Source organism: Nyctereutes procyonoides, unplaced genomic scaffold, assembly GCF_905146905.1.
Source record: "Nyctereutes procyonoides isolate TBG_1078 unplaced genomic scaffold, NYPRO_anot_genome, whole genome shotgun sequence".
In the NCBI taxonomy this organism is placed as follows: Eukaryota; Metazoa; Chordata; class Mammalia; order Carnivora; family Canidae; genus Nyctereutes; species Nyctereutes procyonoides.
In genome coordinates, this window is record NW_026575082.1 from 617433 (window position 1) to 642298 (window position 24866).

The 24866-nt window shown below is 60.3% G+C and overlaps 1 protein-coding gene across 4 annotated transcripts in view; it reads right to left on the bottom strand.

The window, feature by feature from the left end:
* Positions 1-24866, bottom strand: part of LOC129514485 (nuclear factor of activated T-cells, cytoplasmic 1-like) — a 96756-nt gene that overhangs the window by 24603 nt on the left and 47287 nt on the right. For 3 of the 4 annotated variants that reach the window (XM_055333078.1, XM_055333076.1, XM_055333077.1), the window contains 4 exons: positions 20829-20884; positions 14945-15077; positions 2986-3368; positions 2679-2874 (listed from right to left, as the gene is read on the bottom strand). In XM_055333078.1, the coding sequence (XP_055189053.1) occupies positions 2679-2874; positions 2986-3368; positions 14945-15077; positions 20829-20884 (768 nt within the window). The remainder of the gene's footprint in view (positions 1-2678; positions 2875-2985; positions 3369-14944; positions 15078-20828; positions 20885-24866) is intronic. The other variant, XM_055333079.1, reaches the window with a different exon arrangement.

The following is a 24866-nucleotide window of genomic DNA, read 5'->3' on the forward strand; positions in this document are numbered from 1 at the left end:
TCCTGCGACTTCCCTAATGGTGGACACCCACCCAGACCAGGGGGGAAGCCCCGGCCCCTTGGCTTTCTGCAGCTGCCTCCGGGGTGGGCACGGCTAACCCAGCCTAGGCTGGCACGTGCTGCAGGGAAGCCGGAGCTAGCATGAGGCTATGTCCCTGGAGCGCAAGGCATGCTCCTCTCTGGCCGCCCTCAGCCTCGGGAAGGCCGCTCCGGGGGGTGTGTTGGGAGGGCATCGTGGGCCATCCACCTACAGTGGCTCTGGAAGGACCCCAGGGGGATACGCTAGGGCCACTTCCATAAGGGGTCCAGGGTCAGCACTTATTCCTCAAGGGCTTGGGCTTTGCCTGAGCACCACTGAGGAGCATGTGTGGGCGTGAGCTCAGGAGACATGCGCGAGCTACGTCAACATGTCATCTGCTTTCTATGCAGCTGCTGGTGCAGTTGCCTCAACCATGATTGTGTTCTGACCAAAAGACAAAACAGATAAACAATGGCAAACACCTCCTGCGCATGCTCCCCTGAGATGAAGCTAAAAAGGTTTGCTTATAGCTAGCCTGGGCTTACGCGGCATCCTTGGAAGTAACGGCCTATGATCCCAGCCCCAGGCGGAGGCAGAGGGAACCCAACAGGCAGCCTCAGCAGGGAACCTCCCAGGACCATAGGCGTGGCTGGGAGGCACCTGCTGTTGGGGGCAGGGGCTGAGGCTTGGGGCAGGAGGTGACGGAGTGATGTGCTCCCAGGGAGACCGAGGCAGAGGAAGACAGGGAGATGGGTCGGAAAGTGATCTTACAAAGTGGGTCTCAGTGTGGTACCGTGGGGGGGGGCAGCAGCCAGTGAAAGTGGGTGTTGATGACGTCTGAGGTGGGAGCGCTAGGACTGGGTGGCAGGTGGCAGGGCAGGCACTGCTGAAGGAGTCGCAGCCAGGGACCAGCAGGGAGGTGACCCCAGAGCCCAGGCCCCTCAGCCAGCACTGGGGTGCTTCACCCCCTTGGACAAGAGTCCATGCTGCAGGGCGGGTAGCCAGTGCCCTGTGGACAGAATGGCTGAGGGGGACCATCCCCCTTGGCTTGACCCTCCTGACCAAATCCAGTGCCCACACAGGTCACCTCTGGTGCAGGGAGCCCAGAGACCTGTGGGCCCCCCGGGACAGGACGCCCCCATCACTCACCGCCTGGACAGTTCCCACCCCACTCCTGACCCCAACAAGGCTGCCTCTTCTCACAACGGACTTGCATCTGAGAGCAGCACCAGGACCAGGGCTGGGGCAACCACTTGCTCCTGGACACGCCACCACGTCCTGAGATGAAGCTGAGCACCCATGAGCCAGGTGGGGAGCAGGGAACAGAAGGGAGTCCCATGGAGACCCAGCCACGTCCTGGGGCTGCTGAGGTCAGCGGTGCACTCGGAGCATGGTCCTAAAGGAAGAAGCCGCTGGGTCCTGAGGGTGTGCCTGCCAGCCTGCCCAGGGCAGCACGCACCACGAGGACACCTCCAGGCTCAAGGGTGAAGCGTCTATGCAACAAAGATCCCCCAGAGCTTGCGGCCTCAAGTTCAGGACGGAGAAGCGCAGGGTGGCCAGTCCCTGCAGTCTGGGAGCCTGGTCCGCCTGGGCCCTGGGCCGAGGCCTTCATGTGTGCCCTGGCCACCCGGTGCCCACACGGCTGCTCACCCTGGAACAGTAGCTGCAGGAGCAAGGACTCCCGGCAGCATCAGGGCTGTGGACACTTGCAGACTCACACCGCAGACACATGACCTCAACGAAGCCCGCTATGCTGGGAGAAGCAAGTCTTTTGTGTTTGGACATCACTTTCAAGGAAAACAGCGAGAGGAGGCAGTGGGGAGTGGGGGCGCGTGCCAGTGCTGTCCTGGCTCTCAGCCCCACTGAGCTCAGCGGCCGGCCAGGTGGACATCTGGCCCCGGAAAAGCTTCCACCTGAGGAGCCGGGAAGCACCCCCGATGGGCGCCTGGCACCTGCCACCATCCACACAGAGCCTATGAGGCCCGGGACCAGACCGGCACCCTGGGCAGCGCACGGGGCCTCTGCTCCCATGGCTGATGCCCAGTGGTCAGGGGAGCAAAGCGCCAGAGGCCCACACCCCCCATGTGGCTCTAGCGGCACCGCATCCCAAAGGAAGGAGCAACAGGGTGTCTTCCACTGATGGCTGACACAGCTCAGCACTGGGGGGTTGGCCCCAGCCCTGCAGGTGAACCGAGAGGATCTCCTTCCACACCATCCTGACTGCGCATGCTCGACTGTGAGCTTCCTGCCTTCCCCCGGGTGCCTGATGGGAGCACCACTGCCTGGGGGGAAATGTTACCCACATTCAGCTAAGCCCTCTTTACAAATCCTTTTTCTGATCCATGAAGCTGTTACGACGCCCAGAAACGAGAGAGTGGGACCCAGAACCACGTGCCACTGCTGGGCGGCCTCTGCTGCTACAACCAGTTGGCTTGTGTGGGGCAACACTTGGCACAGCTTTGGCGCCATGGGACTCCTGGCCAAGGAGTGGGCCACACAGCAGACCACCAGCTGGCGGTAATGCCCCCAGGGGCTGCAGGATGTGCCTCACACATGCCACGCACGCTCCTCTGCCTGGTGGCTAACGCGCACACCCCTCCTTGCTACGCTCGCAGACACGGCACCAGGCTGAGCGTGCGCCTCAGGCTGCCGGCACTTACCGTCGTCCAGGTACAGCTGGTCCAGCTCCTGAGGCTCTCGCTTGACCGTTACGGGAATGGGGGCCAGACTATGATTACTGTCCTCACGCACCTCGGGCGGCGGCACAGGCCGGGGGGCTGCAGACTCGCTCCTCGGAGCCTTCGGCAGTTGGTGCTGCTGCGGGCCCATCTCAGATGGGCGGGTGGGGCTGCAGGACTGCAAACAGGTCGGCTCTTGGGGACCGGACGGTGGTGAGGAGGAGGGGCTGTCAGGACAGAGAGCTGGCCGCCGGCCCAGGGGACAGTGGCTGCTCAGCTGTGCACTCACCTGTGGTCGCAGCAGGGCGGGCGGGGGCTGCTGCGGGGGCCCGGCGTGCACGCCCGCAGGTGTCGGTGTCTCCTGCACAGCGAGGAGCCCTCCAGCCGGTCGCTGAAGTCCAAGGTGCCCGTGGCCGGGGCTGGCCATGCCCTTGCTGTAGGCGGTGGAAGAGAGGTCGTGCATCTTCGGGCCGGCGCTGGGTGGTGGCGACACCACGGTGCTCCTCTGTGGACAGGGTGGGAAGCCGGGCACCAGGCAGGAGCCCGGGTCAGGCGGCATGGCCAGCTGCTGGCTGTAGCACGACTTGGGGAGCGGGCTCAGGTCCTGGCTCGCTGGTCCACAGGGCAGAGCGGGCTCATAATCATCGGTGGGCTCTGTTTTTATGGTTGGAGCTGCAAGAAGCAGAGACGTTGGGTAAACACGGGCTGCGCATGGGTGTGATGGATGGGGCGGGCAGCCTAGGGCACCCTTGGAAAACAAACCGCATCTTGACTGAGTCCCCGCGTCTCCGCCTGGTTCTCCCACCCAATTAAGGGGAGGGCGTGAGTCACCGTCTCCAGGAAGCTGCAGCTGGTTCTAATACTGAGAACACTGTTTTTGTTGGAATCCCCCCCAGCACTAATGTGCTATAAAAATCCATTTGAAAACGGCAGTAGAAGCTCGGGACCCCAGGGCCTGTGGATTTGTAGTAATCAAAGCAAAAATGTGCACTTGGACGTGCGACCGCGTTCCCCCTGCTACTGACGCCCCATCTGATACACGTCTGCACGTTCGGGGATCTTGAACATGCACGGGGACAGCGCGGACGCGTCCCTAAAACCCAAGGGAAGTGAGGGAAGCAGTAAGTACGCGGTGACCAGGGTGGGGGAAGCCCTGGACGTTAGGGGAACACTTGCCCACCCAGGACATTTCTGTCAGGTCCACTCCTCATGGAGGAGCCACACAGCAATGACAGACCGCCCTGGCCACGCAGTCCCTATGCAGCTCAGGGCTCCCATCCCTCCCTCCCTGGGAGAGGGGCTGCCTGGCAGACCGAGGCACAGGGGCCTGTCCGATGCCACCAGGCCTGGACAGCAGCCTCCGCCTGGGAGGGAGTATCGGTCAGGAATAGCCGGCGAAGCCGTGGGGCTTCCACAGGACCCGCTGTGTCCTCGGGGTCTCCCCCGGCCCCGTGCACTCCAGGCCTGTCTGCTCATCTGCGTGTAGAAGTTGCACATCTGGGGCCGCACCAGGCTGCTGTGCTGCCCCTGGAAGTATCATGGGTAAGCGGTGGGCTCCAGACCTTCCACCCCTGCTTCCACCTCCTCTGGGGATACAGACAGAGGCAAGGTGGCCGGGGGGCCTATGGGTGGCCCCAGCTCCACCTTAAATAAAGCAAAGCACGTCTACATTCTGAGATCCACCAATAGCCGTGAGCGGTGATGAACGGGCAGCTCGGGGGTGGCATCGACACGTGCGGCCAGCAGCTTCCTGGAGTTTGCTTCCTTCCGTGTTGCGCCTTGTCCCAGCACCTGGGCTTTCTCTCCCCACAGGATCCTCCCCCTTTGCTTTGCCTTCTGGGGGCAGGTGAGCCCCAGGGGAGCTGCAGGGCACCAGGCAGTCTCTGAAGCAGGTAGGTGGGGTGCTGGGCCCGTCTACATTGCATGGCCCCCACGCTGCCTGTGAACTGTCAGGAGGGGCTGCTGCACTCACTCACACCACTCAGGTGCCTTCGCTGAGAAAGGGGTTTTTCTCTCTCTGTGGGCTGGGGGTCAGGATGAGCCCCAGCAGGGATTGTCTGCAGACACGAGCCGCCGGTGGCAGAAAAGGGCCTGACAAGGGCCATCTGCACTGGCATCTTACTGCCGTGCGAGCGTCCACTATGCACGCTCTGGGCCACCCGAAGAGCCTGTCTTGCTCCTTGGGGAGGCCGCAGTGACTCCAGGCCCCTGTGGAGGGCACATGCCCAGCCCAGGCAGCCTACCTGAGCAGCTCCACCAGGTGGGACTGGGGGGGCCCCCACATGACCCGAACAGCCCAAGACCCTGCTCATCTGACAGTTGCATCTAGACGGTGGCAAGAGGTGCCTCCCACCAGGGCGACAGCATTCCCCAACTGGGACCGTCCGGCCTGTCTCCAGAAATGGTGGAGGGGACAGCAGCCCCCATGAGGCCAAGAGGCCCTCGTGTCCTCCCCAAGGAGCCCTGGCCCCATGGGTACTCTGGTCAAAGATGTAGGGTGATGCACTGGCGAACGGAATGGCGATGGTTAAGTTCTAAATGAGTTTAGTCGTTCTCAGACCTCATCATCTTAGGAACGTACACACACATCTGGCAGATTAAACTGAAACCCCCATGGGGTCTCTGCTCACCACACTGGAGCTCCAGCCAGGCAGGCGTGGGGGCCAGCTTGTCTCTCTCCTAAGGTGTCCCCCGAGCTCTTTAAAAACTCCCACCTGTCTGTGTCACGCCGTAGAGCGGTGCAGCCCCACATAGTTGGGACATACCAGTGAGCAGGACTGACCTGCTATGTCACATGGGGTGCAGAGCGAGCACATGGCCAGAAGCAGTGGCCCCAGGGGCGTGTCAGGGGCCCAGCCGCTTGCCCTTGGTGGCAGCAGTAGGCTGGCGTCGCCTGCTCGAGTGTGCCCCTGTGGCGATGTCCTTTACGACCGGCATTAACTCCCACGTCACCAGGCTCCCTGTGACCCGTTCAGGAATCTCTGCGGTGCAGTCTCGCCGGCCTCTGCGGCCCACCTCACCACCGCGAGGGGGTACCCAGGACACATGTCACTCCGATGGCATGGGGGACGCCGTAGGGCCAACACCATCCCGGTACCCGCCGCGCTGGGCCTTCTCTGAACAGAGACCCCGAGGACCCGGAGCTGGCTGACTGCAGGCCAAGGGCCCAGACACGGGAGCCCCGGGGCCGTGGGATGGCCTGGGCAACAGCACCAGAGAAGCTCACAGGCCCCAACAGCAGCATCTACATTGCACGTCTCGTGTGGATTTCAAAGGAAAGGAACTTGGTGTCTGTAAATCAGAGCCAGTGAGGAGGTGCCTCCTGTTCCCTATTAGTGAGGGAAGAAAAAGGCCACGTCCTGAGCGGGGGCCGCGGGCACTGCAGAGCTGCTGGCGGGGCCTTGTCCACGGCCGAGAGCAGCTTCCTTCCAGGCCTGGCGCTTGGTGTGACGCAATGTCTGGTTTCCGCCTGGCCATGCACCTCGCTGCTGGGGTAGGAGGGGTGGTGACAGCAGAGCACACCGCTGCGCCAGCGGCGCGTTTATAATCCAGATTTATTACAGCATGCAAGTGTGTGAAAGATTAATGCTGATGTTGAGCATGGCTGCTGCTTACAAAGCCTGTTCTCATGGAGGACGTGGGGTGCCCCTGCACCACGCTGGTGTTTGCACCTGGAACAGCTCATGCTCAGACCAGGCTGCATGACGGCGACAGCGTGTGGAGCACACGGCAGATGTCCCCTGGGCTCCCAGAGCCATGTGCCCTGTCAACGGTCAGTGGGCAGCTGCCCCAAGAGCAGGGACCCCATAGCCGACACGCCTGCCCCTGGACCCGCCCCACCCAAGCCCTGCCAGCAGCTGTCTGCCCCCAAGGGCACAGTCCTGGCCTGTAGACACTCACGTCTGCCACGGGGACCCCATCCCCCCGCTCTGGCCACCTGCCCCCCGTCCTGGAGCCACTGCTAAGGTCAGGGGGGCTCATGGCAGCACCCGCCGCTTTTCCCAGTTGCATGGACCAGACTCCTGGCCACCCCTCTGGAGGTGTCCAAGCTCCAGGATGCAGACCTGGGGTCCGTAGGTCTGGGCCGCGCTGCCAAGCATCACACAGATGGTCCTATGTGTCGTGCTCTGCGGGTTTGGGGCCTCGAGCCGTGGCCGCCCCACCCACCCGGTTCCCACATCCCTCGTAATCCAGTGCAGGGCACATACACCCGGCCAGGTGCAGGGGCTCTTTAGGGGCCAGGCCTCAGGTGGCAGCTGCCTCTCACCCAGGGACGCCCCGCAGGTGGTGAACAGCCACCACTGGCTATTTTAGCAGGTGAGCAGGACAGCCACCCAGAGGCCTGGCTGATGACGACATGGCCTTAGCCTGTAGCAAGATAGAGAAGTGGGGTCGGGGCTTTGGCTCCCAACTGGGCCTTAGTCCCCGGGACTCGCCTGGATGAAGATGGCAGTGGCCAGGGCCAGTTCCCACAGGTGGCCAGAGCAACGTGATGGGAATCCTGCCAGGGAGCATTCAGACAGGCAGTCACGGACGCACATGATGGCTGAGCCCAAGCACCTAGGGGGATGCCGTCCCCTCTCACCCCGTCCATCCCCCTACAACCTCATGTGTCCTGCCCATCATCAGACACAGCTTATCTTCTCGCTGAAGGGCGACGTCAAGCACTTCGATCCACATGTCCTGTTTGGGCCAGACCCCAGCCCAGGGGAGGCCCAAGGCCCAAGGTGAGTTAAGACAAACCTTCCTGTTAGTGATGGGATGTCTGGGCCTGGCTCCCACCAGCCCCAGCACCTCACACATCCTGCTCTTCTCTCGGTGATGGCCCTCAGTGCACACAAAATGCAAGCTGTCCTGTGAGGCCTGGACCTCAAAATGCCAATGAGAGGGGGCCCAGGTTCCTGTTAACCAAGGAGCACACAAGGCGCCTAAGGTTCTCTAGCTATAAAACTGCACAAACAGAAAACACGTTTCCACCCTGTCTTTTCTTTAAAATACTCCTTCCACGAGCAGCCTCCCACACGTGGATGGGCTGTGGCTGTGTCTAGGGAAGAATCTGGACCTCGTGGACCCAAGCGCTCTGCCTGGGGCCCTGCGTCCTGCAGGGACCGCTCGCTGCCCTGCCATGCGGTCACAACCCCAGGGGCCCGTCTCTCTAAGACAGACTCACATCCACGCAGCTGACCGCAAGGGGTCCATAAGAGCAGCCATGCTCAGGGGCTGGTGAAGTGCCCCCTGTTCACTGCTGCCTCAAGGGGCCCTTTCCCGGATGCACCCCGCTGGCCCTAAGCCATTGGACGTCCAGCCTCCAGGGCCAAGCGTGGCCAACGGACGTCTTGACAGATTCCCCTTCATGTGCGATGACTCCCGGGCCACCGACCTTAACACCCCAGGTGGCAGTGCTGCCCGGCCACCATCTCCCCGCACACGCTAGCTCTTCCCAGATACTCTGCACAGTCTTGGACAAAAGGGTTTTTGTTCTAAACCCCAGAGAACAAAGTGCAGATTGTTTTCTGTTTGTTGCATGACATTAAAGCCCCAGTTTTACCATCAACATAAACACCCACAATGGTGACTCCGGGGCACGCCTTTCCTAGACAAGGAGAAGGGAAAAGTCGTAACTGCAACCACTTGAAATGGCAGCCCTGAGGGGCGAGGACCATGGTCTCTCCACATCCAGAGCCCAGAGTGAAATCCAGGGCAGGCCGGGGCTGGGGCTGCCGAGGGGCTGGGGTCCCACCTCGCGTCCTTGAGGGCCGTGCTCCCATCTTTCCCACGCAGCTTAACTGGCATCTATAGGAAAAGCCAAGTTTCCAGTGAGATACGGTTCCATGGTCGCAGGGGCGTGGACAGTCCCAGGATGAGTCCTGGCCCCGCGGACACGGGCGAGGACCTAGCAGCAGAGGGTTCCCCAGCCTGCGGCACCGGCCCCACCTCCTCTGGGTTCCCATGTGTGCGGAGCCACAACCCAAGTGGGCTCAGTGCCGCCGGGCAGGACGGGCTGCGCATGGCTGCCAAAACTGCCTTGAAGGGGATGCATTCCTGGTTCTGGTGTTGGGTGGCTGAGCAGCTGCCGCGAGGGCGGGGACTCAAGCCCAGGGACACACCTCCTGGACAGCTGGTGGGACCAGGCTCCCGAGGACAGGATGCCATCCGCGTCACTCTGCCACCTTCTGCATGCACGCCCCCGGTCTCCCTGCCCCGGCCACCCCGCCGGCCCCCAGCGTCCCCCAGCACACTCCCTGCAGGGCCGGCCTCTCAGGCCCAGGCTCCTCATCCCACTGTCGGCTCTGCTCCAAGTTCAAATCCTCTCCACAGCGCTCGGGACACCAGGGTCGGGGTGTACAGGCACTGGGCAGCTTGGGAGGGAGACACTCCTCTGCTTCTCCTGCCTCTGAGCCCTGGGGCCTGTCACCCCTGAGGTCCATACCCAAGAGCTGGCCACATGCATACCAGGGTGGCAGACATGGCATGAGGAGCTAATGTGGGAACCGTCGGGGCAGCTGGCCAGTGTCCTGAGCTAGGGGACGGTCCCGAGCCCCTGTGGCTCCTCCTGGGCTCTGGAGACTCACTCCTGCCTAGGACGCTCATGGCCTTGCTCCCGGGCTGGGAAGAGCCAGCCCCCTCACCTCTACACCTCAGGCTGAAGACGTGAAAGGAGTATTAAGACGTTGGTCACCCGTTTTCTGGCTGAGATACCAGGACAGTCAGTAGGAACAGGACTTAACAGAAACAGCCTCACGCAGGCCGTGTGAGGCTCTAATGAGGAGGAAGGTCAAAGTGCCTCACTCGACAGTGCTCACCTCGAGGCCTGGCCCTGCTCCAGGTGCCAATGCACATGCTTGTGTTATGGTCATCGCACAGCTGAGTGGACTCTGGGAGAACATTCTAGAACATCCGTGGGGACCAGCTGTGCCACTGACCACAGGGGCTGTTGCTCTACCCCCAGACCCCGGTCTGGGGCCCCGTCATAGGAGGTCCTGTGGGCCCGGGGGCAGCTCCCAGGAGGCCCGGGGCCATCTTCCACCTGTCCAGTACCCCTGCCTGCCTCTTGCCCGCCATGTGAATTCTGTTTTGCCTTTAGAAGGGCATCCAAGAAGGGTGGGTGGGAGTCCCCAGGATGGACACCCCCTTAGCTGACCTGACCCTCCATGCCTGTGGGTCAGAAACTTGCATCATCTGCTGTGTCTGGAACCTCTGGTCTTCTGTGACAGGTGCAGCTCCAGCCTTCCCAGCATGTGGGGCTGGGGGCGGTCTCAGCCTGGGGCCCCCGGGGCCCCCGTTTCTTGGCTCTGTCGGCAGTGCCTCCACAGCCCATCAGGTGAGGCAAGAGCACTCGCTGGGCAGGGTCTTCGGCCCAAGGACCACGTGTTTACGCAGCTCCCAACCCTCTTTGGGAGGACACCACACCCCAGAAGCTGTGGCCTCTGTGGGCTTTGCTCGCGGTCCAGCTCGCTTCCTTATCCACAGGTGCAGCACCCAGGCCGCAACCAGAGGAGCCTGTGTGAGGGCACCCAGCCTGGTAGGAGTGTTGCAAGGGTCCCTGAAGTGTCTCCTGATGGACCCACTACTCAGCACCTGTACTGATTTCGCAGCGGTCATCACTTGGGATTAAACTTTAATGCAAATGTCTGGGAAGCCCTAAGGAGAAGGCAGGCCCAGGGCACGCTGCACAGACCAGGCCTCCGGGCCGATGGGTGAGATCCCTCCACCAACCCGGCCAGCCCAGGGCAGCCTGGCCCTGGAATCTGCCGCTCAGAGGGTTCTGTGCCGGCTGCCAGGCCCGAGGCCCCGATTCCGGGGACGCTCCCGTTTCTAGACTCAGTGATGCAAACCCGTCCTTCCACCTCTCAAGGTCTCAGCATGTCCTCCATTGGCTGCTGGCTCAGGAGGCTGCCGGTGCTGTGAGCGCTTGGTGCTCGTCCGACGGCACTCCCCCAGCCCTCAGCCCCATCCCAGCCCACAGGCCCGGCCTCCCAGGCACCTTCTTCCCCGCGGTGAGGCACTTCCCTGCCCACAGTCCTGAGACAATTTGGTGAGGGTCGCCCACGGGGAGGGGTTGTCGGCTGTGACCATCAGGACCACGTGTCCTGTGCACGGGGGTTAGGCAGGGAGTTCCAGCCGCCCAGGGACCTCCAACCAAGGTGTGTCCTCAAAGCCAACTCCGGCTGACCCTGATGGAGCTCCAGGACCCTCCCGGGCTCAGTGGTTGGCACCCATGGGCGGGACCCCGGTGCCATCACAGGTACTTCTGGGAACCTGACCCAGAGCACCCCAGACACAAAGATGTGCCCAAGACCTGATCACTCACCGTGGATTACTTTTTCATTCTGAAGACATGGTGTTTGGAACCTAACCATGCGGCCCTACCTGGAATGCAGTGTTCCCTCCTGTCTGAGCCTCTGATCCGCTGGTCACCGGCCCGGGCAGCTGCGGGGAAAGTAACATGCGGAGCCAGAGCGGGCGGATGCTCTACCCCCAGGCCCCGGGGCCACCACCCACTCGAGTGGGCGCCCGTGTTCCTGCGGCAGGCCGGCCGTCCAGTTGGCACCAGGGCGCCCACAGCCCATGCAGCCCGACCGGACATGCAGATGTGGGATGTTCTCCTTTTTGACGACTGCATTTAGGCACAAAGGAAAACTGTGGTAACCCAGCAGCAACAAGACCTCTCGCTCCATGTGTGCCGCTCCGGCGTCTTCCGGAACAGCTTTCCTCTGTGGCCTTCAGTGGCTGCCGAGGGCACCAAGTGGGCAGGGCACTCTGTTTGGTCCCCATCAGACGCTGGGCCAACCCCCAGGCTGAGGGAGCCGCACCATCCTGGGCCCCCCACACCCAGCCTCCTGGCCCCTTGGCCAGGCCAACCCTGGACAGTGACCCTGAGACCAGAGGCCCCTCAGGCGGTGGGTGGTACGCGTGGAGGGTGAGGCGGGCATCATCCCCGGAAGCTGAGGTCCGTCTGCCCACGTGACCAGAGCGGGGAAGGCGACAGGAGGGTGACACGGGCCCACGGGCCCCCAGCAACTCACACTCTGGTCCTCTCACTTCCGACATCGGCACTCCCTAGGGCCACACTGGGGTGGCAAGGGTCCCGCGTCTGTGTGAGGTGGCCTTCCTGGGGGCACTGGCACTGTGAGGAGAGTTGTCACGCCCCCGTCTGCACCCACACCTAGTTTTGATGGAAAACCTAAAATGGCTCTTGATTTTACGTGTTTGTACGTGAAAATGAATGTTACAGGTAGAGTTTAAGTGGACTTACTTCCTAAGCCTCGCAATAGCACATCCACTGACCTCTCAGAGAACCTGGCGGCAGTGGAGCTGGGGCCATGCTGGGCTCCCAGCCACGCAGCAGCAGGTGCCTGAGGAAACCAGCACCTCACAAGCCAGATCTCCACACAGGGGCAGCAACCAGAAACAGCTCGGAAGGCGGCTGATGCTGGCCAGCCCAGGGCCCAACCCCCGTCTACGCAGCGCACGTGCTCTGACTCCGCACAGACAGTCTGGTGTGAGGGGGGGAGGTCAGCCGAGCACACACAGGGGACCCTCTCTTGGCAGCACACCAAGATGCTAACACACGGGCGCTAAGAGCCAGGTCTGAGTGTGTGCTCATGCCTGGGTGGCCGTCGAGCATGCACAGCGACGGAAATGCTGTACTGAACACCAGACACACAAGCTCTAGTTTTGCATTCATTCTCTTATTTATTTTTAAAACCACACAAGGGGAGCCCCTGCGATTTACCCGTGAAGTCAGACGCTGGCCGAGGCCCCTGCTCCTGGGAGCTTATAGGCTAGTGGTGCGTGGGCTGGGCGGGCCAGACTCGGGACCGGCGAGCTCCCAGGGGCCGGCGGCGTGGATGCTTTGGTTTCCCAGGTGCTGCAGCACATTTCCAGGGCAGAAGTGTGGAGGGACACTGAAACCTGATGGAGACAGGCCCCCAGAACGGCAGGCATGTACGCAGCCCACAGATGGACTGGCCACTACTGGAAGGACAGACTGCATCTGTGGAGCACCGGCTACAGAGAGAGGTGCAGGTGGGCTGCTTTAGAGCAAGGATGTGAAAAGCTGGGCAGAGGGCAGCGTGGTGACAGGGTGCCAGGGAGGGTGGAGAGGGTGGTGAGGGGGTCCCCAGGCAGGTTGGGGGGCATGGTGATGGGGTCACGGGGAAGGTGGGGGACATGCTAATGGGGTCATGGCGTCCCAGGCAGGGCGAGAGGGTGGTGACGGGGTCCCCGGCAGGTGGGGGACATGGTGATGGGGTCATGGGGTCCTAGGGTGGGTGAGGGGCATGGTGACGGGGTCATAGGGTCCCAGGTGGGTGGGGGGTGTGGTGACAGGGTCCTAGGGTGGGCGGAGGGCATGATGATGGGCTCCCCAGGCAGGTGGGGGGCATGGTGATGGAGTCCCCGGGTCCCAGGGCAGGTGGAGGGTGTGGTGACAGGGTCCCTGGGTAGGTGGGGGGTATGGTGATGGGGTCCCCAGTGGGTGGGGAGGGTGGTGATGGGGTTACAGGGTCCCAGGTGGGTGGAAAGCATGGTAATGGGATCACAGGGTCCCAGATGGGTGAAGAGAGTGGTGATGGGGTCCCGGGGCAGAGAGCAGGGCACTCAGGCCCGTGTAGGGTGAGCCTGCAGGACGTGATTCCCAATGCAGGGTGGACACTGGATGGCATACACACAAGCCCTGGGCACCCCGTTATCTTAATAACAACATCCTTGGGGGCTCAGTGTCCCCACCTGTAAGAGAGGCATGCAGGTCACAGGCCAGGCCCTCTCCCACTGACACTGGAGAGTGTGCTATTCTCAGAGCAGGGACTGCAGAAAACATCAACGTGAGACATACTTTCTGAACTGGTTTAAAAAGTAATTTTTCTTATAAAGCCTAGTTTTCTTTAAAACATTCAACTTTTGGTCAACCATGCTTGAAGTTTAATTAGAACAGAATCATTACATTTTCCAAAAATAACTAAATATTTTGTCTTGTAAGATGTATTGCACCTTAGTCCAAGAGCAGACGAGCTGGGCTGGGTTGCACGAGGCAGTCCCACAAACCCAAGCGGGGTCACAGATCTGAGACCAAACAGCTCTGGCGGAGCTGCTCACGGGCACACGCTCCTCCTCCACAGTCCTATTCTGGGTCCACCTTGTGATGTGGCCATTTTATAACAAGATCACATCATTCGAATCTTGAAAAGCACAGCTAACATTTGCCCAAGAAACAGTTAATTCTAGCTGACATCGACACAGATACTCCAGGGCTTTCTATCGTCTAGTCTGTTTTGTAAATGACACGTTATGGGTAGAGAAAACGAAACCTTCTGAGAATCCTGATTTTACCGAGAAAGCAACATGGCTGCTTTCGCAATAGTTTTCAGGTAATGTCAACTTCCCTCTTAAATGATTCGAATACCTTAAGTGCTTAGAACTACGGTCGGCAAGAGCTGAGCCAACAGGACACGATCACGTTCGGAATGACGGGCGCTGCCGTGCTCTGGGAGCGCACACCGGGCCCCGGTCAGAGTGCCAGGCAATGCTCTGAGGACCACGCGTAGCACATTTACTTTCTACTGGTTCGGGGGGTGAAAAAACACGCCGGTATTTTCTTCCAGGAAACATTTTAAGCTGAAACGGCAAACTGATTTTCTAAGCGTCTACCCTCCAAGTGTGTGAATGATCTCAGGAAGGGCAGTTTCCCGTTGAGTCAAAGGTGCTCGGGCCTGAAAGCCTCATGGTCACCGGGAGACGCAATTATTCACAGAAGAATGTGATGTGGGACATTAGCACAAGCACAGAAATCGTTAATGTTGGTTAATGACCACATCAAGCACCAGCCTTTGGGCTCAATAGCATGGGTTTATTTCTAAAGGCACCTGCAAAATAATTATGACTATTTGCTTTTCCACCGTAAACATCTAGAGAATGTAAGCACACATCTCGACCACCTCAGCTTTTGGGCGCAGAGGGCTGTCCTTTGTCTCCCCCCGGCAGTTCTATATTTGCAAGCAGCCAGCAAAACGATCAGTAATTACCTCAAGATGCAGCCCCCGCCCAGAACAGTAACGAAGGAAAATACACCAGGAGCTTCACTTCTTTGAAAACCGAGGACGGGGTCTTGCTAACAGGATGACTATGCAGCTTAGGCAGACAACGAAACCACCACTCTGCTTCGTGGCGACGGCCTCTCGGCATTTCCGTCTTTTAGAAAAAGTGCCCCCTCGGTTCATTTTCACTTAAAGTTAGAAAGAGAGCGTTACCGTTCGCAGGAAGGTAGGTGAAGTGCTGGTACTGGCTCCTCTTTCTTTTCCCGTTGCAGACATAGAAACTGACTTGGACGGGGCTGGTTATTCTCTGGTTGCGAAAAGGCGGTATCTCGACCACCAGCGAGTTCTGGTGAGAAATGGCAGAGAGGGGGAGACCGTGAGCACCTCGCGCACGTGAAGCACGCCGTGAAGCACGCGCACCGGAGCAGCCCGCCGCCCCTCCAGGGCTCCCTCGCCGCCGCCCCAGAGAGCTCGCCCGAGACGTGGGCCGGCGGGCGCAGGGGAGCTGGGCTGGCTTGGGGCTGCAGCGGGGACACCACCGACACCTCCCCGAGCCAAGCCGCTCGTGCTGAGCCGAGGGCAGAGGGGCCACTCAGCCGGAGAGGTCCTCGAAAGACCCCCACGCATCTGCCTGCCCCAACCACCATGGCCAGTGACCTCTGCAGGCTAAAGTCTCACACAGGGCTCGTGGATGGAGCCGTGCTCAGGTGACAGGATGAAGACCCAGGAGAGGGCACCTGGGGGGCTCAGCGGTGGAGCATCTGCCTTTGGCCCAGGGCATGATCCCGGGGTCCTGGGATCGAGTCTCGCGCTGGGCTCCCCGAGGAGAGCCTGCTTCTCCTGCCTGTGTCTCTGCCTCTCTCTCTGGGTCTCTCATGTATAAAGAAATATAATCTTAAAAAAAAAAAAGGACCCAGGGGAGGTGCTTCCTGGAGATGCCTCCCAGGGACAGGTATGGGACGAAGGCCCGATGCCTGTCACAGCCCCCCAGACACCCTCGAATGGAAGGCAGAAGGCAGGTGAGCTCAACACGAGTGGGTGGACAGTGAGAATGTATGGCACAAACGAGGACAGATGCTTCCTGGTGGGCACTGTTACTGTCTCACAGTCCAAAATACAAATTAGCAACATGGTCACAAAAATTTTGCACCCTCCAGTATAGGCCTGAAACAAGTCAGGTGGGCAGCATGGGATAAAAGGAGACACAGGCTGGCGGTCAGTGGTGGACACTGCCGGGTGCCTGAATGTTCAGAGGACAGGTCTTGACAGGCACCCATGCTGTGCTTGATTTCGCAGGAGCGACAGGATTTCACATCCAAAATGTTTCTTCAGTTTTCTTTGTCAAATGATTTAAGTTAGCACTTAGAGAAAATGAGTAAGAAAAATCCATCGTATCAAGTTTTTGTTAAAGAAACTGTAGCTCGTTACCCAGTTTAATAGCAAAATTGATTGAATCGTGTTAAGTAATGGAATCTTAGAAATGTTAAAATGGGAAACTGAAGAGAATATCAGGCCCCACCTTTTCCTTTTACAGATAAAGAAACCAAGGCACAGAAGGCTGTCTGGGAGGACATGCAGGTGGCAGGGCCCCTCGGGGCACCATCCCCTGCGGCCGTGCTCACTCCCAACTAAATGGGCTCGCTGCTTCCATACGTGTCCCACCTGGAAGAGGCAATGAGCCTCTTGTCCCCTTGGCAAAACTAACGCTCCAGACCTGGCGCCGACGGGGTGAAGGGTGGGTCACATGGGGGAGGGTACATGCTCAGGGCCGGGGCCACCATGCTGAATGTCAGCTTCCCTGTTTTGCACATGAGGATCAAGGGCAGGGGGTCTACATCTGGGCTTGTTTCCTAAGGGTTCGAGCATGTGGATGGGTGGACGGGGACCCTGCAGGAAATGCTGGTGCTGTATGTGGCTGGCACTGGCGACGGCGAGCCCCCGTGGGGCACGGAGCTAGTGGTCTGACCACCACGGAAGAAGAGGAGACATGGAGAGGAAGAGGTCCTACTTAAACAGAGGATGGAAATGAGGTGAGCCACGAGGAGCCGTCCACAGGGGGCCTGCGAGGGTCTGTACGGACTGCACAGGGCAGAAGCAGGCATCGGACCAGGCCCGGCCTTGAGGGTTTGGTTTTTATAGGTTCTACGTGACTGGGGGGTTCTGTTACCTCGCTAAACAGAGTATGCAAAACACCATCCCCCTGGGAGCGCGGTGAAGGAAGAGGCATGGAAGAGAGTGCAGTGAGGGGCACTGTCGTCCCTGCCACCTGTTGGCACAGGAACAGAACAGGGATAACAAACAGCTCTTGATAGGTCCCTGAACTCGCTTTAAGAAACTGCATCATCTACACTGCTCACAACAGCACATAAACCACACACACAGCAGGATTCTGCTTTGTTTAAAAACTGCGTGCGAGGGCAGCCCGGGTGGCTCAGAGGTTTACCACCGCCTTCAGCCCAGGGCCTGATCCTGGAGACTGGGGATGGAGTCCCATGTTGGGCTCCCTGCATGGAGCCTGCTTCTCTCTGCCTGTGTCTCCGCCTCTCTCTCTCTCTCTCTCTGTCTCTCATGAATAAATAAATAAAATCTTTAAAAAAAAATCTGTGTGCAACATAACGAGTGTGTGTGTGTGTGCATATATGCAGGCACATGCATGTGCACGAACATGCACGCACCAGGAGAAGCCTGGCAGGATGGACACCCAAATGTCAGCAGTGGTGCAATTACACCAGGTGCCTGCTTTCTATTTTATACCTTGCTACATTCTCCAAATTTCCACAACAAATATTATATTCCTTTATAGTTAGAATCAGTCTATAAAAATAAACCTCAATTAAGAGATACGGATGAATCATAAAACTAAAGTACTTCCCGCTTCGCACGTACTGTTATGATTCTCTTAAAACAACTATTAACAGGCTTCCTTTAAAATATGCAGCCACTCAGTAAAAAAGACAAGCCAATGACACAAAAACGAACATGCAGACTTGGCAGGATTTCTGCAGGCTTCTTCCGTGCTCAGGGGAGCTGGGGGGTAGGGAGTGCAGCTGGGGGGCCGGGGCAAACGCGGGAGGCTGCTGGGGGCGGCTCCAGCTGTCTGTCCCACCGCCAGGTGTGTTTACGACAATCCTGTGAGCTGAGCAGCGGCAGGAAGCCGAGCTGCCTGCGGCCCACGGCGCCTCCCCGGGGCTACTCAGGCACGCAGGACACAGGACAGGACCCGCAGGAGACGTGTGCACGCGTGTGAGGTCCCGAACACGGGAGGATGCCTGGACATCCTGGGAGAGGAGCGAGCTCGAGAGCGCAGGTTTCCCCCTGGGGCCAGGGAGGAATCTTTTCCATCTGACAAGACTGGAATGGCTTCTGGTAAGTGGATCAGAGCTTTGGAAAAGGAAGCTGAAGTCACAAGTAAAGATGCTTTGTCCCGATAGAGCCACTTGTGAGGGCGCAGGTGGCCCGGGGCCTGCCGAGAGCCAGCAGCGTTGGAGGGCCACCTCCACATCTCCACTCGGGGCTGGGAAGCCTACCTGCCGCGGAGCAGAGAAAAGCTGCCTGCTGGCTTCAACAAAGCCCACCAAGGCTCCCTGTTCACACCGCCCAACAGCCCAGGGCCCCTCGGGGCCCCAGACAACACTACCATCTTGCCTTGAGCATGATTCCTGAATAAGCCAACTTCCCATTTCCCTGCACTGTCAGATGGACCACACACCTGTCTAGGGCCAGGGGTGAGCTAGGGGATCACATACATGTCCATGGTCAGGGGGTGAGCTAAGGGACCACACACCTGTCCACGGCCAGGGGGTGAGCTAGGGGCCCACAGGTCTGTCCATGGCCAGCGGTGAGCTGGGGGACCACACACCTGTCCACGGCCAAGGGGTGAGCTAGGGGACCACACACCTGTCCACGGCTAGGGGCTGAGCTAGGGGACCACACACACCTGTCCATGGCTAGGGGGTGAGCTAGGGAACCACACACCTGTCCACGGTCAGGGGGTGAGCCAGGGGAACACACACCTGTCCATGGTCAGGGGGTGAGCTAGGGGACCACACACTTATTCACGGCCAAGGGGTGAGCTAGGGGACCACACACCTGTCCACAGCCAGGGGGTGAACTAGGGGACCACACACCTGTCCATGATCAGGGTGTGAGCTTGGGGACCACCTACTTCTCCCTGGCCAGGGGGTAAGCTAGGGGAACACACACTTATCCATGGCCAAGGGGTGAGCTAGGGGACCACACACCTGTCCACAGCCAGGGCTGAGCTAGGGGACCACACATCTTGTCCATGGCCAGCAGTGAGCTGGGGGACCACACACACACACACACACACACACACACACCTGTCCATGGCCAGGGGGTGAGCTAGGGGCCCACAGGTCTGTCCATGGCCAGGGGGTGAGCTAGGGGACCACACACCTGTCCACGGCCAGGGGTGAGCTACGGGACCACACACCTGTCCACGGCCAAGGCGTGAGCTAGGGGACCACACACACCTGTCCATGGCTAGGGGGTGAGCTAGGGGACCACACACCTGTCCACGGTCAGGGGGTGAGCTAGGGGAACACACACTGATTCATGGCCAAGGGGTGAGCTAGGGGACCACACACCTGTCCATGGCCAAGGGTGAGCTACGGGACCACACACCTGTCCATGGTCAGGTGATGAGCTAGGGGACCACACACCTGTCCACGGCCAGGGGTGAGCTACGGGACCACACACCTGTCCATGGTCAGGTGATGAGCTAGGGGACCACACACCTGTCCGTGGCCAGGGGTGAACTGGGGGACCACACACCTGTCCACGGCCAAGGCGTGAGCTAGGGGACCACACACACCTGTCCATGGCTAGGGGGTGAGCTAGGGGACCACACACCTGTCCACGGTCAGGGGGTGAGCTAGGGGACCACACACTGATTCACGGCCAAGGGGTGAGCTAGGGGACCACACACCTGTCCACCGCCAGGGGGTGAACTAGGGGAACACACACCTGTCCACAGCTAGGGGTGAGCTAGGGGACACACACCTGTCCACGGCTAGGGGGTGAGCTAGGGGACCACACACTTGTCCACAGCCAGGGGGTGAGCTAGGGCACCTCACGCCTGTCCATAGTCAAGGGGTGAGCTACAGAGTTTGGAAGAACTTTGAACTTCTCAGGTGAACAGTCACCTGCTGGCCACGGTATAGCTGCTGTTGGCCTGATGACTCCTGCTGCTTTTCCAAGGACCATGCAGAACACATGCACACTGGACGGGAGAGGTTAATCCCACTATGGCAACAGTCAGTTTTAATATCACTTAACACACAGATGGTCAGTGGGTGAAAAGTGAGACCAAGCTACTTGCAGCCTAGGAGAAACCCACTTTGAACATAAAGACGCCACCAGAAGCCTCAGGGATGAAGGACGCCTGCACTCACACGTGCCACACAAAGCCAGAGAAGCTGTGTTGTCTCAAAGAATATCTTCTACTTACGACCACGGGGGCAACGTTATTTCTCAGGCACCTACAAGTGCATGCGGTACCCAGCAGCTGTGGGCAGAAAGTCTGCATGGAGCAGGCACGAGGACCCCCCGGCCCCTGCCAGCACTCCGCTCACAGGCAGAGACTGAGCACCTCTGAGTGGCAAGAGATCTGACTTCACATCTAGTTCGTGTTCAGAACAAGTGTCTAAGAAGTGACGTGCATTCTCTGAGGACGGGAGACAGGAAGTCATGCCAAGGACACTGGTGGAAGCTGGCGCGGCCTGGAGACTCGGGAGCAGCCACTGCTCCCGGGGCCCCCCGGCTCACAACGATAACCAGAGGGTGGCAGTGGCCCTGTGACGTGAGCCCCTCAGTGCACCCGCGGTCCTGGTCGAGGACGGGTGTGTGGTCCCGTCGGGGTTTACAGGGCACCTCCTGGGTGGGGCCCAGGTGGGGTCCTGCCCCCCGTGGTCACTCTGCTGTCCTCCTCGAACTCGTGTTGTGTCCCACAAGCACTTGTGTCAGGTAGGGCTCCGTGATCCAGTCTGGCATTCCCAGTCACTCCTGCTCGCAGGAACCCCCTGCCCAGCCTCCAGAGCACCGGCACCCCCGGGGCTGCGTGTCCAGCCACACTTACCGGCTTACATAGGTCTCTATCCAGCTTGGCCTCTGTCTCCCAGATGTGGTGACCGTCTAGGGGGAAGAGGCAGAGGGAAGCCCATCAGTCTGGGTGCCTGGGCGAGTGCCCCACCTGGACCAGGCACAGGGGACCCCGGGGACCACAGCCCTCTGAACAGCTCGGGCCACCCGGGCTGTTAACGCGGAAGAGCAAACAGTTACATGTGCGTCACCAGCTGAGAGGACATGCCTGGCCCAGACGTGGGCAGGGAGCCTGGCGGAGCCCGAAGGACCCACCCACCCCCTCCGTAGGAGGGAGCCACATGCAGTGCATGCCCCAGAAATCCAACCCCCTCCTACGTCCTCAGGCCCACTGCCCCAGCTTCGTGCCAGGCATGAGTGGTTTCTACATGCCAAGCTTTTCTGAGGGAGGCGAGCCCAGGAGAAGCACCCATGACCCAGGAGAGGATGCACAGGCCAGGGAGCTGACCCAGGTCTGTGTCCCGGCCCCTGTACCCACCAGCTCCAGCCTAAGGTGCGTGCGTGCCAGGAAGCAGGGGCCAGATGACCCAGGGCTGCAAAGCCCCCGTGTGTTTTGGGAGCAGAGTTGTTCTAACGCGTGAGGGCCTGGGAGCCCTGGTCCTGCCTCTGCTCAGACCAGCGGTCAGCTGAGGGAGAAAATCCTCTCTCTGATGGCTTCTTGCCACATCAGGACACAGAAATGCAAAATATGGTATTTTTAACTTTACCCCAGTGGCCATTTGCATGTTTCAAAAAAAAAATAATAATAAAAAGGCTCCCAATAGGCCTTGAAAGGGCTCAGTGTTCCTTGGGTCCCGGCCTGCAAGGGGGGAGCTTCAGGGAGCCTGGGGTGGGAATGTCTGCGAACTGAGCTCTGGGCCTTCAGGAGCCTCTCCAGGGCTGCCGGCCACGTGGGGGACAGGCGGGCGTTTCCCCAATCGGCAGACGGGCATCCCCTGCTGAGGAGTCCCTCCTCCTCCTCTCCTGTGACTCTGTCCCCAAACACACAACTACAGCAAGAGACGCTTAGCAATGCTCCTGCTGTTTCCGAAGAAGAGATTGTGTGTATGTGTGTGTAACAGATCCTAAATTATAAATAAATTAGACAAAATCTCCTTCTTCTGCCTGACAGTCAGGGCGGGCAGGGGTGGAGGGTGGAGACAGCAGGAGGAAATATGAGTCACAGAGCCCGGAGCAGCGTCGGCGTGCCAGGACACATGGGCCTCTCGGGATGCCCGGGCTCCCAGCGCCAACTACCCACCAGATGGACCCACTCAGCGATAAGATGCAGACCAGGGCCCAAGGGATCAGCCGCCCTGTCTCCTCCAGGAAAACATTATCGGAAACTAAAAATACACTCTGCCATTCTCAAAGGCACCGACCAAGACTCCCACAAAGCATCACAGTTTCCGGAACGCAGAAGCATCCTTAACCCCCCAGCCCCTGAGCTGATGGGCAATCCTGAGCCGTGGGGGTAGGGGGACTGGGGCCAGGGGTCCGGGTTGGGGCCCAGGGACTGGGCCTAGAGGTTGGGGTTGGGGTCAGGGGCTGGGGCCTGGAGGCCAGGGTCAAGGGCTGGGGACCAGGGGCAAGAGGCTGGGGACCAGGGACAAGAGGGTGGGGCCAGGGACTGAGCCTAGAGGCCAGGGTCAGGGGTTGGAGGCCAGGGGCTAGGGTTGGGGGCCAGGGGCTGTGCCTGGAGATTGGGGTCGGGGGCTGGCCAGGGGCTGGGGTTGTGGGCAGGGGCTGGGGTCGGGGCAGCCTTCCAGGCCGTGCAGAGAGGAGCCCCACCCACCACTTAAGGATTTGAAATGACCCCGTTCCCTAAGCAAGTGACCCAAGTGCTCCTCCTGCCCATGGCATGGCCTCCATCTGCTGCTGGGAGGCTCAGCACGGCGCCTGTGGACCCAGCACACGCCTCCTGGGCCTGCGGGCGCCGGTCCTTGTCAGAGTGTCAGCCCAAGGCTGGCAAGGCCCGCTGTGCGTGTACATTCAGCTTTCCAAACGCCTGCCCCACTAACTGCAGAGTAAGAGAGCACAAGCAGAGCCTCCAGACACTCCCATCAACCACCAGGCTTCTGGAAGGTGGGAAGGGCACGGCCTGGAGGTCTCAGGGGCCCAAGGCTCCCAGCACACTCTGCGCACCTGTCCTGGGCTCTGGGCCTGTGTTCCCTGAGTCCTCGTATCTGTGACTGAATCACAGCCCAGCCCATAGAGGCAGGGGCACGGCCTGTTTTACTGAGGATCCCCAGCAAGCTGCCATCCACGTAGAAACAGATACAGACCAACTGCCCAAGATGGCAGTGCCCAAGCCACTCGACGTGGCTGATAATCGTGTATGCCAGGGAACTGTGAAGCCGGCTCCCACGTGCACCAGAACCAGCAGGGACCCAGTCGCAGTCGCCCCAAGAGCTGGTGGCATGGGCCCCACCGTCCAGCCTGTGGACATCCAGCCCCTGGGTGCCCCCTTGCCAAGCCCAGCCAGAGGTGGGCCCCACGCGGGCACTAAGCAAAGCCCCAGCCTCCACAGGGACGGGAAAGGCTGGCCCTGGAAGAGCCGAGGAGCTCCAGCCTTATCAGGAGCCCCAGGTCCTCAGGAGGAAACTGCGCAAGCCCAGAAGTAAAAATATTCCGAATCATTAGGGAATTCCCTGCAGGGTGAGTCATCGGAAAGGCTTCCCCGCCACACCCGCCCGGAGGCTTCCACAGCCGGCCTGGGCCGCTCAGCCTCCCTGCCCAGCGCTGACTCACACGCTCCCGGCGGCCTTCCCGAGCGCTCAGAGCCCTGCCTGGCTTCCCACCAAGTCTCAGCGCCGTGCCGGGGGCTGCCGGTCCCGGCCACGCGGCCTGCAGGCAGGGTGGAGAGACCAACGGTCCGTCACATGGAATCGCAGCTTCCCTGCAGCCCAGGTGACGCCGCCTGGGCCACGTGCACACGGTCCCCACCCAGCACGGCTGCCGGCTGCTGACACCGCCGGGTGCAGACCAGGACCCCGGGAGGCCACAGCGGGGTGCACATGGGCCGCTCCACACTCCTGTGGGGGCCATGAAGACGGGTGCCCACACGGGGGCAGGTGGGGGTACTCTGGGGCTGTTCCGGTCACATGGGTCCCACACAGGGGAGTGCCCCCCTGCAGCTGGTCTTCACCCTTCCCCATGCCTGAGACACCCCCAGGCCTCACACTCTGGGGTGCCCGCTTCCCGCAGAAGAGACTCCAGGGTGAGCTAGGATCACTGTCCCACCGTGGGCTCAGCCTGGCCGATCCTCACTGAGGGTGACTCTCCACGAGCAGACTCCCCTCTGGGGCACCCGCCCAGAGAAGGGAGCACACGTTCTTGCTGGCGCACCCGCACCACAAGTTGGGCACCACCCCAGCGTCTACCCTGAAGGGATAAGCCCACATGGTCCATGCACATGACAAACGCCACTCAGCCTTCAAAGGGACGAGATTCCAATGCACTCCTGTGGGGAATCCCTGGGAGACGGCCGCTTGGGGCATGGAGCCAGGCACAGTGGGACCCACACCATGCACGTCCAGGGCAGCGTCCACAGGGACAGCTAGTGGCTCTGAACCTGCCAGGCTGGGAGGAACAGGGATGAAGGCTTCTGGGAATTTCTAGAACTAGTGGGACACCTACCTGGCTCTGAATAAGCCAAAGAACAATGAACTTTAAGTGGATGAGCCATGTGGTCTCAGTCATATCTCAGCAAAACAGATAAAATGTCAGTTCTCCAACCTGTGTGTGACCTGTGCCACCTCACCCAGCAGCGTCCTCTCCACACCTCTCCTTTCCCATCAAGACCGCAGTGGATGTGGGAGGGCAGGACCCGGAACACAGCTCTCCTGCTGGGGAGGGACCCGAGCCCACTCTCTGGATGTGACCTCGGTGCTGAAACAGGAGCACCCGGGCGCAGTTTGGGTCAAACCACAGGGAAACACTGGCCACCAGCCCAGAGAAAGGTTTCTGGTGCCAACCCTTTCCCGGCAGGGACACAAGGCCTGTGGATGGGCCCCCTGCCCACACTGGGCCCCCT